This window comes from Doryrhamphus excisus, linkage group LG2, assembly GCF_037039965.1.
Source record: "Doryrhamphus excisus strain RoL-2023G ecotype Guam linkage group LG2, RoL_Dexc_Guam_v1.1, whole genome shotgun sequence".
Lineage (NCBI taxonomy): Eukaryota > Metazoa > Chordata > Actinopteri > Syngnathiformes > Syngnathidae > Doryrhamphus > Doryrhamphus excisus.
The window spans coordinates 2,071,743-2,089,385 of NC_136358.1; the positions used below are offsets into that span (position 1 = coordinate 2,071,743).

The window sequence follows — 17,643 nt, forward strand, 5'->3', positions numbered from 1 at the left end:
GCATCAAGCCTCCCTTGAAGAACAGCGGAACGACCATTGGAAGTTTGAAACAATAAGGAATCTCATAATAATACTAATAAAAAAGCATTGTAATTTATTTTAAACAAGGGCACATGCCCATGAACACGATGTGCACATGAATAGAATCATCCAAGAGAATGGCAAGAAAAAAAAAACATTTGTTTACATTTGTGCAGAATCGTGCAGTTCTACTTCAGATTAGGCACCAACACTGGTGTTATGACACGCCACTGACACACCCCACTACAGAACATATTTAAGTGACCTTTGTGCCAGTCTGAGGCAAACAGAGATTATAAAAAGACGACTGATCCAGAGACGACACGCTTTTCCATGCCGCCCAGCCTTGGCGTTGTGCTTCTGCCCTCTCCAGTGGACCGCCATAGTAGTGGGGGTCAACAACCAGCAGGTAACTTCCACTTTTCCCAGTGCACACGCCGAAGATTCCCTTAGAGGAGTTGTCCCTGTCCCCTCCCATCATTACAGGACATCTATGCTTGTCCAAGTGCTGATGGAGCGCTTTAACGGCGACATCCTCCAACTCCAACCCTCCACCTCTGACATGCACCAATTTACAGGAGACGTTGTAAAAATAATCCAGGACCAGTGATGCTTCAAATGTCCCAATCCACTCCTTGGAGCCGAGGAAGGAGCCTGGCTTGTCCATCATAGAGACCAAGGCTTGCTGGATGTCCTGGAAGCTCGGTGGAGGTCTTTTCTGGACCTTCAAGTTGTGGCCCAACCAGGATGACATTGTCTGAATGGTGCGGTAGCCACACCCCCATCCTCTGTCATCTAGCCCATCGCAGCCGTAATGGTAGTACTGGTAGTCTCCATCGCTGATAGATATCCTCACAGGGTCCGCCAGAGGGGGAAGAAGACCAGTGTGGACGTTCGTCAAAAGAGGTTTCATCTTCGCCGAGATATCCACTTCTCGGGCGTCACTCCCTCCCCAATCAATCACGATATCAGGTTCCGCCATAGTCCATTGAAAAAGTCACTTCTAACAAGCTAACGTCGCGTAACTAGCGCGGTGTTGCGCTGCACTTCCTGTTTTGGTGCAACTCTGTAATTCTTCCGTGTTCTTACTTCGACTCCAACACATTTGTTCTGCCATTAAAATTATTTCCAACGGACTTCCTCTTTGACAAATAATCAGGGAATATTCTGAAAAAAAGGGAAAAAAGAAAAAAAAGGACAATTCTAAAAGGGCCCCCCAAAATAGGTACAAATTGAAATATGGTTTTGTTATTTTCCAAATACAGGCATCAAATGATCAAAATAAATTGAATCCACATTGACACATAACATTAAAAGTAAACATTAATATTTTCTGCTCGGTCACCTATTATGAAATTATTTAGCATCATGAAATGCAAAATTTCACCCTTTGTACAGTGGAACCATTGTGGTGTAAATACAAAAACAATACTCAAACGACACAGATACTGTGCAGAAAGGCTTGAAGACCATCACCAACTTCAGGAAACAGCCCCCCAAACCAGCGGAGAACAAAAGACTAGCCAACAACCTGAAAGAGTTGTACTGCAGGTTTTCACACCCAACCCCCACCTCACTCACAGCTTCAACCTCCACCAATAAAATCTGGTGCCTACCTGCTGTTGGACCGCCTGGAAGGCATTATAGGCTGCTGGATCCAATGCAGTTTGCTTACCAGCCAAACAGATGCGTGGAGGATGCAGCGTACACGGAGATGCACGACATTCTGCAACACGTCAACAACTCTGCGGGGACATGTGCCGGGATCCTGTTTGTAGACTTCAGTCCCCAGTTCCACATGTCCAAAAGGAGTAGGAAGAAGCAAAGCTTATTAAATCCTACCCCTCCATCTGGTACTTTTACAATCAGTCATTGTTACATTTGTTCACTTCCTGCTTTTCATAATACAGTTTAAGGTTTTTTTGTTTTTTTTTTAAATAATATACCTCGTACCGAAGTACTTATGCAATTGAGGTCGACCAGCAGGTCTCCTGTTGCGGTCAGGACAACCTGGAACTGAATCAACTTGAGTCTGTGGAGATGACAGTAAACTTCTGGACCACTGAGGATAAAGCGCCAAAGCCAGTGACCTCCACAAAACTTCCTTCTTCCAAGCGTCCACCTTCAGGCTGGGCCTTCGTTGACAAATGATTACAATGTGCTTATCAGCTACCAGCCCATAGAGGGAGCCACATGCTGTGACATGAGCTCCTCCAGTGAGGAGAACAGCAGCCGCCACACTGAACCCATCACAGCTCATGTGGGAACAGGTTTACTATTTCCCACCACTTTTACAGTGTCACTTCCTTCCTGCCGCTCTCATCCAATTTTGTGTTCATTCCTGACAGGAGCAGAACTGGACCAGACGCTTGTCTGTGAACCAGTGGCATCTTCTTCAGAGAACCAGTGATGCTAAGTGCTTGCTATTAAATGACAGCTTTCAAACACACTCACCCTTGGAGAAATACTAAATGCTAAATAAGGTAACTTTGTGTTTTTATACTTTTTGTACATTGTACTGGGGTCTAGGAGATCCTCTTGACGCTGTGTTGAGACCACTTAACTTTTGGAACACCTCCTGCAAACGAAGACATGAAAAACAAACAAGGCATTATTAAATGATCTCAAACGGAATTGCCTATAACTCTCAACTATACTTACAAATGTCAATCAAACGCTCTTGGAAATGGAGAGAATGAAATCAATAAATGTGTCTTAGCGGTTCAGCTAAGAAGAATACGACATATAGAAGATAAAAGTACATTTTTAATCATATACTGAGGCATAGGGTAGCATTGAACTGGTCCTAAGAAGGATGCAAGTCAATGAATACCATGTTAACCTCTGGTTATACATTAAACAGAACCTCTTTCAGCATGTTTACACAAGAATTGTATACCACAGCCATACGATGGATTAATATCGGTCCAATGGCCACCACAGAGATGTGTCTGATTTTTTCTTCCATGGACATAAGATGTCAGGTGGTATGCTCTGATGATGGCGAGGACAAAGCAGTGTGATGGAAATGTCTGTGGTGTGCTTCCTGTCATGCACCACCCATCCACACACACACATTACTATCAGGGATTACTGTAAGGACATAGTCTTGTCATCATTGATGCATACAAGCCGAAACAATGACCCCCTCCGGCCCCAGTACCTCGGCTCCAGGGACCCTCTCCCTGCACCCCACCCCTCCATTCTTTTATGTCAGCTTCCTGTCTTGTGTCGCGCCAGAGGAATAACCCTAGTTGGCCACCAGCCCGCAAATGTGGAGGCGCAATGGAGACACAAACACAACAACAACACTGGAGTCTGCTGGCCTCTACATGCCATCATGAAGTCATCAGGTGTGTTCCATGAATAAGCATCCTCACCTAAAGCTAATAAAAGCAATCCGAGCGAGGAGTCGCAATGACTGCACCCCCCCCCCCCTTCGCACTACACTCACACCCACTCACCTCCCACCCCAATCCTCCTACGCTGACCAGGAAGCATGGCTCGCAGCACGTACCTTGTCTCCATGCTCTCATGTTGGCTCAGACATAAGCAAACAGCTCACTGCCAGAGCAAACACTGTGACAATCTGTCAACATTGTTCTCAACTCTAACATCGCAGTCCAGCTTTATAGGTGGAATTGGATGCATATCCATGCGCAGGAATTTTAAAGAAGTGCCGCTCAAAGGTAAAAACAGTTTGGAACCTAAAACTTGCTTCTTTCATGAAATAAATATTGATTAGGACCCTGTGCGTTTACTGTAGGTTAGAATATCTCTACAAAACTAACTGGTTGTTCACCAAAACATGCTGATAAATTACCATATAAATATAATAATACATTTTATTTGTATAGCGCTTTTCAAAATACTCAAAGACACTTTACAGAAGAATGAAGTTGAATAAAGCAAGTAAACAGAATAGAAGACACACCAAAATACAACATTCATTGGTTAATACACAGTTAAAACATGATGAGTAATGAGTATATATGTATATATATATATATATATATACACAAAAACAAGACCCAAAAAAACTAATTTTATGTATATTTTCCCAATATCAATTCCATAACAACTGGTGGATTGCAACAAAAAATGATATCCTATTAGCTGACTGCTTCATTGATCAACATTCTACTAATGCTAGCATCGTAGCATAACTCCTATCTATTATTTTGCGAAGAACGTTTGAGATATTTTCCCCTGGGGACTGCGTCATGGTTCATTTTCTCCAGGTCATTCAAGTTTGTGCGTGAATCACAGGAAGAAAAGCTCTGACTCCGTCTTGTGTTGGCATACGTTGATTAGCATATAGAAATCTCCAGACCCTGAAGACGACACCCTGTATTTTGGTTGCAGCACCCAATGAGAAACATTCATTCATTCATTTTCTACCGCGGGGGTGCTGGAGCCTATCCCAGCTGTCTTCGGGCAAGAGGCGGGGTACCACTCACATTCATACCTATGGACAATTTGAAGTGGCTAATTAACCTAGCATGTTTTTGGAATGTGGGAGGAAGCCGGCGTCCCCGGAGAAAACCCACGCATGCACGGGGAGAACATGCAAACTCCACACAGAGATGACCATACTTTCTTCCATACTTGGAGGACACACTCGTTTGGCCGACTACTTGTGGTCACTTCATACTTTTTTTTGAGTAATCCCTCCTTTGTTGGCTTTGTTGTATTTAGCGTGGATGGTGTGGATCATTGTGTAGGTATAGTGAGATCTTGTATTGTGCAGGTGTCCCTAATGGAGTGTCTGTGTTTAAAGTGGCATCATGCAATTCATGTTATTGTACAGCAAGGGAGCAAAATGCAGAAATGAAACATTAAAATAGTGACACGATGCTGGTAGGTGATTCTCCAACAAATCAATTCCCATGTCATTGAATCGGCCACAAGTGGACTGTTCAGGTTGTCTTAGAAGACATTTCACCTCTCATCCTTAAAGACTCGGTGGGGCAACTCTAATCTGACTAGATAGGACAGCTCTAGTCTGAGGGCTTGGTGCGGGATCCAAAGTATTTAAAGAGCAAATTCTTTCTTGTCTGGACATGCGTCTACCTTTAGACAATAAATACTTCTCATTTTATTTTACAATAAGCCACAGGCCAATAAAAAGCAAAGCTGCAAGTCATTTTTCTGTTTTTAATAAATGTGTTTTTTTTTTTTTGGAAAACCTGATGCGGCCCAGTCTCACCCAGACCCTAGCTCCAGTGGCCCCCAAGTAAATTGAGTTTGAGACCCCTGTTCTAAATGAATGTGACTGTGAATGGTTACTTATCTATATGTGCTGGGGTATACCCTAAGGTGAAACCATTATTCACACGTGGGTGGCAATAAGATACTTGAAATGTCAAGATGGCCAATGGTGGCCACCAAATAGCTCCACCACTGCATTTCCGTTTCCACGCCAAATACCTCACCTACTCATCTGCTTTTTGACATACGAAGCGGGCATGTGGGGGTGCAACAACGGTGGACGTACACTTCCTGTCGCTCGCTTTTGACACGTAAACATGGAAAATCAGTTGTCAACTAAACCAAACCAAAGACTTTGTAGCAAAATGTACTGTTGCAGCCATATTGTTGACACTTTGAGTCACTCATCTATGTGACAATGCTCACGCATGACTCCTGTAAGACACAGCGTCCTATGGGCCACACAGAGGGAACTTCCAGGAAACATCAATGCACTCTAATCTCTGCTGCTCCACAGGGTCACGACAAGGACGTTTGACATCACCATTAAAAAAAAAAAGCCACCGGAGTCTCATCTCTTGCGTTTCAATAAGGGCCGTTTGTGTTATCATATCACAAGGAAGCTATACCATGACTTTGCTATTTTAGGAACACTGCCATCCTCTCACACCAGCATGGCCACCATAAGGAGGATTCTTGGAATTCCCTGACTCTTCTTGGAGCGGAAAATTGGTTGACTGTCTGCCATAGGAAGGCATCAGTCACTTCGGATTGGATGTACAATATTATTATTATATGTTATACGTAAGGTACAGTTACAATATTGCTAATAGCACCAATTCCACAGCTCTGTAGACCACCGTTGTTGTTTTGCATGCAGGGCTCTCCTTTGTTCTATTGGTCACAACCAATATCAGATTTTCATACATTTCCGACAACTTTTCCGTGTGGATGAAATACGTTTTTTTTTTCGTTTTGAGCTGAAAACATTCCATGGACAGATTCTAGGACAGGCTCTACAGATTACTGTATGTTGTCTTACCGTTGCCCGGGGAATGCCTCGTGTCCCCCCCAGTGGAACTGGAAGAGGTGGCCGCAGACCAGGAAGTCTGGGCTTCCTTACTGAGACCGCTTCCCCTGTGACCTGAAACCGGATGAGTGGAAGAAAATGCATGTAAGGCTGGATCGATAAAAATTTACATATTCAATCCTAATGTCATTTTGGTATGGAAAATAGCAGTTACGTCACAAAAGCTCTTTAAAAGTATATTCTAGAAGCTTATGATATAATTTACAATGGTAAATATAGCAGAATATAAAAATAACCACAGTTTTGCAATCAGAAAACGACATTTTGGTTTGGAATATTTGAGCTGTGTCATGTTATATGTTACAAAAGTTGCCCAGTCATGTTCTTACATGATGCATATGTTCTTTCCTGTTCAACCTTTGTTCCCTTGAGAAAAAAGAAAAAAAAAAGAGTGTCAACACAAAGCGAACCAAACCAAAATTTTTGGTCCAGACCTTACTGAACCACAAGTGAGAACTGCCTAAAGCAAAGTCAGGTGCAATTTGGGTTGCATCCAATCAGACCTCCAGATATAATTAGGCAGGAAACTCTTAATTTGGACATTTTTGGAGATTTCCCCTGTCATTAGAGAATAAGAAAGTGCCTATAATGTATTTAATCTGCGCACACAATGTGTGGGAAGTCCATGCAGGTTTTTAGCCAGCCACTATTTACCTTTTGGGGCCCCAATCTTTATAAACAGCCCTTTATTGGGATAACAATGAGAGAAAACTATTTTGGAGTCAGTGGGATTGTTAGCAGTCAGACAATGCAACGTTATCCCAGTGGTCATCAATGCTAAAAAAGAAAAAAAGAGAAAATCAAAGAGGATCGGTTTTTAGAAACACCTACCGGATAAGTGGCGTGGATCCTCAAATAAGAGCCTCGTTTCCAATTAACGGACCGAGGCGCACGGATGGTGTGAGCAATGCGGACACCGCCATGGACTTTCCCGGTGAGTTACCTTCCCCCCACCCCCAGCACCCTTTCAGTTAGTGGATTTAAATGTTTTACGCACACGGCTGGAAGGGATGCATGATCCGCATTGAGTGCGTAAAAAGGGGGACGTGCGCGTCCTCGTCCAAGCCGGGCCAGACCGCGCCTTGGAGTTGGCGGGGAGGGGGGAGGCTAATAAAACGCTTTGGCCAAAGCCCTGCAGTGATGCACATGCAGCCTGTTGGAGGAGGGAGGGGGTCTCTTTCTCTCCGTGATTCCACACAGACTGACTTCCACGCAGGTTGAGTGTGCCACGGAGGTTTTTTTTTTTTTGGGTGCTGGCTTCATTGATGCGCATTTGCTGGCATGCTGTTGAAAGATGAGGCAGCCGTGTGCGAATGTTGCAGACCACCGGTAGAGGTAGGAGACTTGTCATGTTGTCTTGTTCTCAACAAAGATCCAGCATGTGTGCGCGAATACTGGTTAGGCCTTTTTGCCATTGCATGGCTGTCACAAAAAAAAAGTCTATGCTCATTCATTGTATTTATTAGACTCGGGGATTTGCCTTTGCTTGCTTTGAAAAGGTCCAAAATGCAGACTTGAACAGTTGTGGTCAAGGGTACCTTGGAGGGAAGATGGGCCAAATGCAGCCATAGGCTGTGTGAGTGGACAAATATAGTGAATAAATATAGTGAATATTGACATGACTGGACTTGTCAAAGAGTCCAGTTGTACCCATTTACTGGACTTCAAATGTAAACACGAAAGATATGCAAGTAGAAGCGTTTAAACTATGTGTAATTGTGATTGTTGGTTTACATTATTGGCCAATACTGAATATAAACAGCTGTCCTGCCTTTTTGAACTCTTTCAATATTATTATATAAGCATAACAGGAGACTATGTATTGTGGAAATAAATAAATTCATCAAATATTGAATGTATGTGGAATTGTGCAACAAATGGAACTGTATTGCGGTAACATAAATGCGGGGCCTTGCAAAAGTCAACGACAAAGTACAGTAAATAACTGCATCAGTATTAGTTAGTATTTAGAATCTTGGGTATCTTGCATCCTGGGCTGCAATCAGCAGAGTGTGTGTGGACTGTGGATATGTCTCAGTCAGGCCGGCACATCTGGACAATGCAATTTCCCTCATCCCTCCTTGGAAAAAAAAAAAAAAACAGTTCAAACTCTGCAATGTTGCTGTGCCGTAGTGGATGTGAACATTTCTAATCAAGTCCAGCCGCAACTTTTTGATAGGGCTTTAACTTTGGTCATTTCACAACGTTTACTCACATTAGGTGGACGCCCCGAACTCACTGATGTTGACATCATAACCGAAATCAAAACAAAAAGTAGCCATTGCCTGTGACTTTGGCCAGTGTTCTAAATTCTGACGTTCATGAACGCACCCCGTGGATAAAGGAGGAAGTGTTGCTGTGGTGGAGAGAGAGTTGGCACTAAAATTTGAAAAGAGTTTATAAGATCGCTTATAAGTCCCAGAAGTAAACAAAGAAAAAGAAACAAGATCTCCCTCACTGCTAATATTCTATCATATTTTCTATTACGTCTACTATATTGGGTAATATGCATGTAAAGGTGACAATAGGAGTGTTATTTCATGTTTGGAGGGCTCTAATAATTAGAACCCGTGTGTAAAAGGTTGTGAATAGGTTTTCTGTGCCCTAACTATAAATATATTCCTGTTATTTGCGGGAATTCCCTCATCAACGATGGGCTTGGAATCAATTAACATCAATAAACAAGCGATGACTGTAAAGTTGCCATTTATTTGTGCTGTCCCACATGTTTTGTCGATGATAGCGGTCGACCATGTATGTGGATGTCGACTTAAACCAGCACTTGAGCAAAAATATACGCTCATAATCTAAGCATTTGTTCACTTCCTGTTTTGTGATGTGATGATAAATACCAGACAAATCAAGCAATATAAGTAATAATTGAATAATTGTGCTAATTACTGAGCCAACCTCTGAAGGTACGTTTTTCTGCAAGCTAAAGGATAATTTGGCTGGAGGGTGACACTGCAGACTGGGGAGTCAATGGCGAGTGTGAGCCTTGTGGCACAGCGGTCACGTACTCTGGGTCAGTAGAGGTTATCTTCAGGATTCCAGCAAGGCCGAGCAGGAAGTGACTTCACACCTGTGTCATCAGAGATCTGCAATTTGTCCAGTCACACAATGGTGGAGGTCAGGAGGCATTCTTCTTTTACGGGAATGCACTTAAAATAGCATCCAAGCCTCGCTTGCTGGACCGTGTGCTCTGGACAGGAGTGGACGGACGTGGCACGTGAGCATCGCAACACCTTTTGCCCGCATACCTGACGCGTCCAAAGTGATGCCACTTGAGGACAACCCAGCTCTGATTTAAAATAGACCTGTTGGCAGACGTGACTTGTTCAACTTTTAAGTTTGGCCAGCGTCAGCATGCTCGCAAATTCCACCGCTGCAGTGAGAATGCATGCTGATGCATTCTCACGTAGGCCCCACTGGAGGTCAAATGGTCAGAGTTCATTCCCAAAACTCAGTCACACGTTTGTGTTCGAAGGAGGTTGGTAGCTTGTATGCTATGTTGAAGGAAATTTTTTTTTTTTTTAAATTTTGCCCACCATCCACAATCTGGATGTGAAACAAGAACACAAATTTTTCCCTTTTCTGTGCGTTCCAGATAGTCGCCTCATGCTGGCAGTTTTTCCACAAAGACTGCACATAATTGGGGTTCAAAAAAACCCCAAACACCTATCCATGCTGTAACCGTTTAGTAACAGGCACATTTGTGATAACATGCAGTATAACTTACAGTATTTTGGTCGTATTGAGCAACTAATTGAGCACCAATTCCGTCAACAACAACAGCATAGAATGTGTGTTCTGTGTTTGCTATAGCAGACTTTGTGAAAGTCAGCGACAACTAATACGGGACAAATGAAAATCCAGAACCTTATCTTTTTTTTAGCCTGAACATACGGAGGATGACTGATAGGTTTCAGAAGTTGAGCGGGCACAAAGAGAGGCTGACACGTCGGAGGAGACAGGGTCCGAAAAGAGTCAGGATGCCGTCGTGACTTAATGGTGTAATCCCGAGCTCACACTGACTATGGTGCAGCTCCAGTCCTGATCCAGCCCAAATTGCTGCTCAGAGTGTCACTCATGGATCCATAAATTGAAAGCCTTGTCTATCTGGTGCAGATGACATTGCATCACAACAAAGAATTGTTAGTGCTAACAGCAAACAAACATTGCAATGGTAGATTTATTTCACACCTACTCAAAATCCAATGGAAAATACACCCTTGGCCAGCTGGTACAAACGGGACAACGGTCCATCGAGTAATTCATCTCCAAAAGGAGAGACATTCCTTTGGAGGACAACAACAGTCAAAGGTCCTCTCAGAACAGATGAGGAGGTTTACACCATCACCTATCATCTGGGTACAATCATGTCCTGACATCGTTGCGTTCTTTGGAAACAATGGCCACCAGTCAGGTGAACGACCTTTTGCTATGTAAGAGGGTCGTTCACTGGCCAGACTCACCACCACCACCACCACCACCACCACAACAACCCCAGGGGACTCCACAGTCCAATTGCCTCAATTGCTGACTTCTGAGATCTTTCACAACTCTAAACCAATCAACGCATCAATCATTTGAGGCAAGGCGCTCATCAATTAAATCACTTCTTGGAGAAACTGGTTGGAGAGAAGGTTGCCCGTTATGGCGATCGCAAAAGTAGTGTTTTGGTCGTGTGTCACTCATGTCACAACATCATACGACCTTCCTCACTCTTGTACCTCCTTGGCAAAAAAAAAAGCTGAGAACACAAAGCTGTAGGCACACACAACTTTCATTTTTAGTATTCTGATTACAGATAAAGTGAGCGGAAAGCTGCTTATATCTACAATAAAAGTTATGAATTTGCTTGTAGAGGCTAGTTATGTAGAAAAAAAGTGAAAACTTCGCTACAGAAATGTGTGCTTCCTACAATTTAATAATGAATTGGAAATGTGGAACATTGCTGAAACCTTTTTAATATGTTGCCTTGACTTCGGCTGCATTGTCTTTTGCATAATAATTTCCATTGCTTGTGACAGTATCTGTAATGTTTATGTGTAATGATCTTTATTGCCATATTAATTTTACTTGAGAATTACTGAATATCAACTATTTTGATTTCCTGTAATTTTTTAAACTGTGAATGTGAAATACTAATCATTAGTATTTAGTATAGTAGTTTCAAATTTGAACAGTTAGATTTTATATATGTTGTATGTTTTATACTAAGAGGTAGATCATTTTGATTTGTAACTTGTATGCTGACAAAGTGTGTGCACCGCAGTATACTAAACATATATATACAGTAAATATTATCCATGTTTATAGTAGCAGGTACAGTATATCTTTGGGACATGACCATATTAAAAGCCCTGTTGTCACTTGACAAAAGACGAAAAGACCAAGAGAAATGTATTTAAAGTTCATGAATGCAATTTCTTGTTTCAGCCACCTGTGAAAAACCCTAAAGTTAATTTAAATATATATTTTTTTAAATCTGTCACAGTGACGTTGGCCTCTTATGCAGCCCACCAGCACAGCTTCAAAAAATCCTAAGGGGAAACCCTGGCTATGGTTTATTACTTTCAGACATGTTTAACGAGTTACATTAAAAAGTATCGCGTGGTTACATTTGCACAATTCAACATGTCTACAAGTGTTTTGCTTAATATTGTTAGTTAGCATAATCTATGTTATGATTGTAGAGTTGTTATTGTCGCTGGCAGATGACGCCATCTTTAAATAACTATATTGAAATATTGTGTTACACTATTTGTCCCTTCATGCAGAACTGAGAGCATAGAATAGGGAATATTGGATTAGTTGAAGTCCTACCAAGAGCTAACAAATTGATCTGCAAGTCTCTACGACTTCATCTGATGATCATCTGTATCATCCCAGCGTGCGTCACAGTAGGCCTGCTGTGAAAGGGTGCATTCAGCATGCTGTGTACAAGGGTGAGGCGGCGTGCCCACATGACAACACAACAGTCGACCTGCTCTCATTTGCCAAGCACACCCAGTGAACCCGCATCGAATGAACACCATTAGCGGGAGATGTGGAGGTTGATTTAAAGTCAGTATTAATGTGTGGACACACAATCTCACTCGCTGTGTATGCAAGGATTGCAAAGTGTCCTTCAGATCAGTTTGGCTGGTCTTGTGTAATCTTGACGATGAAGTAATGCTTTTTGTAGCAATACACTACACCAAGGCTCCGACAAATGAAACAGTTATGCAGAGCGCTCCTGTACTATTCATAATCTTTATCATAATCGTTTTATCAGGAGGTCATAAAAAAAACATAATGTGGTTCTGTTATATACAGGATAATGGTGAAGGGATGCCGCCCTCCAGGTCTTTAGCTTTCTGAATATGAGGGCTAAAAATGAATGCTCTACACCGTCATAGCTCCAATAAATGAGACTTTAGTCTTATTTGTATGGCTACCCCACGTTTCAGGGCAGGAAAAGTGGTAGAAATGGATGGAGGGATATAATTGCAAAAAAATACAAAGTAAAATGGTGCTTTGATGCTGTCTGCCAGGACTACTTGCCTTGCTGTTGATGTTGTTGGAGTGGACCCGCCCAAGCCTCCCGTCCCCACTGAGGCCCATCTGTGACCTGAGGGTCCTCAACCATTTCATCAAAGAAGCGCAAGACGCAGAAGTCGCCATGGTGAGTCCGCAGTGATGTGCGGTGGAATGCTTTATCGACCACCGTTGACATTCCCGTAAACTCCGAGGCACCGTTCCTCCTCTTGTCTCCACAGAAGTCATGCCGGGAGGGATGTGGCCTGTCCCAGTCTGTCACCGTTCCCCAAACCAGAGTAGACTTTGTCATCTGGGAGAGGAAAGATGTAAGCGTCTGCATACACATTTATGACCTCTGGCTTACATATATGTACTTAGCGTGCTTTAATGTGTGGGTTTGGAAGGCCATGGAGAAAGCCCAGGAGGTGCAGTGTGGCTTATGGTTGCTCCAGCAGGCCCTCGGCTTGCTCCGCAGTTCGGTCACCAACGTGGCGCTGCACGGACATATCGACAACTCTGTGAGGAACGTGCTCAGCATCAACGCCATCCTGAGAAGCCTCAACATCCCGGTGAGTTGGGGTCAGTCGTCAGACACAAGTGGAAAATAGGAGAAATTATTTTGAATCTTTCTATTCATTTCTATAGAGGATCCCAAGTCAATTGGCTTTTTGGTACATTAAAAATAATTTTCTATTAATAATCATATAGGCTAATACAATATTTTGCATCTTTAAAATACATTTTAAAGGTCACTGAAATAAAAATATTGCACAGGTGGACTTGAATCGCGATCTCAAATCTTAGCAAGAAAATGGTGAATCACATTTTTTCCCAGAATCATCTTTGTTTAGTTGGGATTTTTGTGGAAAGACTTGTCAATTTAGAGTGTGTCTGTGTGGGAATTCTTCAGCATTTATCATGGGACAGCCAGGCTTGTGCACCAAGGCTGCCAAACAGTGAACTTTTCAGGATGAAGTTTATAGAGAAATAAATTGATCTGAAGAGCAGCCTGTGTTCAAGTTCCCTGAAATAAATCTATAAACAGGGCTCTTCTTTTGAAATGAAAAAAGTTCACTGTTTGACAAAAATGGAAAGGTCATCTCGTGTTTAATCAACTTCTGTAATATTTTAATTTTGTAGTAGACGTATAATCTGAAGGCATTCAGATGTGCATTTAGAATACGAACAACAGCATCAAATCATCTCAAATCAATTCAAACTTCCAGGAAGGCCCTTTTCTGTTCCCAGTGCATTCCCATTGGCATGCTTAGATGAACCTGCTATGAGGTTGTCCAACATCAGTGACCTCACAGATGCTCCAAATCGAAATAAACGTGTCCCCAAAAAGTAGGATATTTCTTGTTGGTGGAAAGGCTCTCATGTCAATGCATGTTCTTCCTTCTGCTGTTTCAGGAATACACGCCACCAGCGAGTGCGGCGGGCCTGGAGGGAACGTGGCATGTGTCCACGGCGACCGACCTCCTCCAAGTGCACGTCAACTTTCTGCGAGGCAAAGTACGTCTCCTGCTCACAGATGCGCAGGCTTGTCAGCAAGACGTCAGCTGATCGGCCCCCCGTCTCCCCACTCCCAAGGCTAAAGCTGCTTTAAAAGGGCCTCCACTCTGACGACTCACTTGCCAGCTGCTAGAAACCACAACCAAACCACCAAACCATCCTTTAAAAAAAAAAAAAAAAGTAAGCTAAAGCGAAGAAGAACTGTTGCAGGGGGTCTTTTGGAGAGAGTGGCACCTTGAATTGTGGACACATGCTGACCAAAATGAGAAGCACTGCTCTTGCACTTTGTGTGTCAATGCACTAGTGTGTGCCAGTTAGGACTGCACGTGGTGTCCCCGTCTCTTTCCCAAGAGATTAACCTTTGTAAGTGAATTACGGAGCGAGACACCCAGAAATATTAACACGCCAATGCGGCATGGCTACGAAACATGAATGAGAAGCCTTTACACACTTCTTCAGCCAGGACTTGTAAAAATATGTGTCACGTTTATTAGATTTCTACTCTGTGTCAAGGTTTAATATATATTTGTAAACATTGAGTAATAACTATTTATACAAATTTTCTACTTTTTAGCTTTGTATTTTTCAGTGTCCATCTTTCAGACATTAGTAAAAAAAAAAATGTTACTTTGTTTTGTATGTTCTCACAGCGAGAGGTCATTGAGGAGGACATGAGAACTGTGAAGTTGCGCTCTTGTCATTATCGGTCCAGCTAACAATCAAGCAGAGCCAGCACGCTGATAGCCTGCAAAAAAGAAACAAAAAACATCCTGCAAGGCCATTGGAAACTCTTTCCACAAACACACACCAAGACTGTCTTCAGTTTGCAAGCGTGCAAAGGAAAGCAAACTGCCCCCTGGACTTTGCGTCATTTGGAGAAAATGGAAGTTGAACAATTCCAAACTAGTCGAGTTTTCTTCCTTGTTGTTTTCCTCATTTGTAACTTGTTGCGCAAGTGCACGATGGTTTTGAGGATGTTTGCACATGTTCTCCTTTCCTGTTTTCGTGTTGTGTCCAATCACTGTATAATTTGCTATTTAAATACAAAGCATTACTCTAGGATGAAGAAAGGATAGAAACAACCAGTCTGTCCTTGTCTCCACTGTCTTCCGGTCGGCGGCATAAACCGCAGAGCTTGCATAGCTTTGACCCTAAAATAAAAGGCCGCTTTAACACACGGCGACCATGCAGCATCCAATGTTTAGACGTTTATAGCAACACACCATCAGGCCAAATGAACGTATGCATGACAGAAAACTTTATTTGTGCCTAGATGGCATCTTGACCCGTTTCACTGACAGAACAGAACTGTAAGTTAATTATAATTTATATTTAATGTGCTAACATAGCAAACAAGGGCACAACATGCCTTTGTCTATCTACTGACATCTAGTGGACAGTCTGTACATCAGCCTGGACCTGTTGACGTTTTTATAGACAGATTCACCATATATAACACCCTGAACAAAAATTGTGCTGTTTAATTCATGTTGTTTACCAACTTATTTTTCTGGTATAGTTCAAGGCCCTAGGGAGAAAAGGCTTGGGCACCCCTGACCGACTTTAGCATACCTGGTTCCTAGCGTTGCAAAACACTTGGTGTGTATACACACGTCACAGGCAGGTGTTTTGACTGTGCTATAAAACATGCAAAAGGATAACTTCTGTCCTCCGAGGCTGCTAAAGCATTATAATAACACTATATACAAACAAACACATGCGTTGGTTGTCGAGGGAACCACACGTTTGCGGTCACTGGGGGTCAGGGTAGAAAACCTTGATGTGGATGGCAGAGTTGTTACGCGTGCGTGTCATGGGCTCCCCGGCCTCATCCGGATCCTCAGGCTCCAGGTCGTCCACCAACTCCACCGTGGACGTGTTGGCGGCCAACTGCAGCGCTCCCTGGCTGCTGGCCTGCAGCTGCAGCGCAATGTTGATGGCCCTGTTGATGGCCAGGCCCAGGCCGTGAACGCAGATCTCCCGGTGGCCGCCGCCGTCCAGTAGCTTCTGACAGCGGGCCAGCTGAGCCCGAAAGTCCGTCTTCATGTTGACGTACACGTCGTTTCGCCTCTTGGGGAGTTTACGAGGGAGTCGTTTGCGAAGGGTGTACTCCACTGGGTCTATGTCCACAGTGAGACAAGTGGGATCCGAGTGTACTGGGGCCGCTGCAGGATGGGAAGTCATCCCTAGATTGCCCGGCTCCGTCATATCCATCGAATGTGTGAAGGCACTGAAGCCAGCAAATGGAGCGAAATGCTGCAGCAGGAGAAAAGTCGAAGCAACTCTGGTTGAATAATTTCATGTATTTAAGGTGAAACGCCACCAGGAGCCAATTAAAATAAAGCTAGCTAGCAATTAAAGCTAACGGTTCGGTAACTATACACACACCGCTCTGCTTCGAAACAACCCATTTTATTATATAAAATATTATTATAGACTAGGAATCACAAATAAAAAGTCACTTACCTTTATGGCGATAATTCGAGGATACAGTCTCCTTTTCTCGTTTGTTGAAACACTAGCTAGTGTTTAACACTAGCAGCGTAGATTGTTCTTAGCCATTGACCCGGAAAAAGTAACACCCGGAAGTAGAATAAAACCGGAAGTGGATGACTGTACCGTACAAAACAATATTACGATCACAAAAACGAGATTTAAAATTAACAACGTGAAAATGTTCAACTCTTTTAACGGTAACACAATAAACTAAACATTTTGTGGTCTTTGTTAGGTGTGGTATTCTCTATATGGATTCTCCATGGAATTAAATGTTTGATACAACGAGACAGTAGTTAATTCCTATCGTGTTTAGGCACTAGCTAGCAGGAGGGTGGCAGCTTCCACTCAATTGATTTTGTATTAACTTGCTGAGAAAAACAACAACTTTAGATTAATCAATTGCATCGCTGTATCGACACCAATAAACTACACACTTCATTACTGACAAGATATTTGATGTGGAAAACAGAGACGTTATGATCACTAGTTGAACTGGTAAAGCTGCTACCCAACATTGGTCCTACACAGTACTGGTTGTACTCATGACCTAACTTAACAGGTATTTACCTCTTTTTGGTCAGTTTTTTTTCCTTTTTTTAATTAGGTTTCATTGACCAACAATGAAAAATTGTTGTCTGTCTGCCTTTTCATGTTTCCGTAAAAAAAAAAACAGCTAATATTTAACATGGGGTAGAGAAAACTGGTTGACGCTACATTAGTGGATGATTAAACATTATCCTATTTTGTTGGAATATAACAGAAATAAAGAAAAGCAAGATAAT

General features: G+C 42.7%; 3 protein-coding genes across 3 annotated transcripts; 1 reads left to right on the plus strand and 2 right to left on the minus strand.

Annotated features, from left to right (window-relative positions):
- Positions 1-68: 68 nt before the first annotated feature.
- On the minus strand, positions 69-1,194 carry ufsp1 (UFM1-specific peptidase 1). Its single transcript, XM_078789106.1, has one exon. The coding sequence runs from the start codon at positions 1,001-1,003 to the stop codon at positions 278-280; it is 726 nt and encodes a 241-aa protein (XP_078645232.1). The 5' UTR covers positions 1,004-1,194; the 3' UTR covers positions 69-277.
- Positions 1,195-7,463: 6,269 nt separating this feature from the next.
- Positions 7,464-15,540, plus strand: epoa (erythropoietin a). Its single transcript, XM_078795146.1, has 6 exons — positions 7,464-7,657; positions 12,862-12,992; positions 13,087-13,173; positions 13,252-13,416; positions 14,261-14,362; positions 15,013-15,540. Exons 1-6 carry the CDS (start codon positions 7,636-7,638, stop codon positions 15,076-15,078), a joined length of 573 nt encoding a protein of 190 aa, XP_078651272.1. The 5' UTR covers positions 7,464-7,635; the 3' UTR covers positions 15,079-15,540.
- pop7 (POP7 homolog, ribonuclease P/MRP subunit) lies at positions 13,691-16,987 on the minus strand. Its single transcript, XM_058068618.2, has 2 exons — positions 16,829-16,987; positions 13,691-16,618 (listed from the first exon to the last, which is right to left on the minus strand). Exon 2 carries the CDS (start codon positions 16,574-16,576, stop codon positions 16,115-16,117), a length of 462 nt encoding a protein of 153 aa, XP_057924601.2. The 5' UTR covers positions 16,577-16,618; positions 16,829-16,987; the 3' UTR covers positions 13,691-16,114.
- Positions 16,988-17,643: the final 656 nt, after the last annotated feature.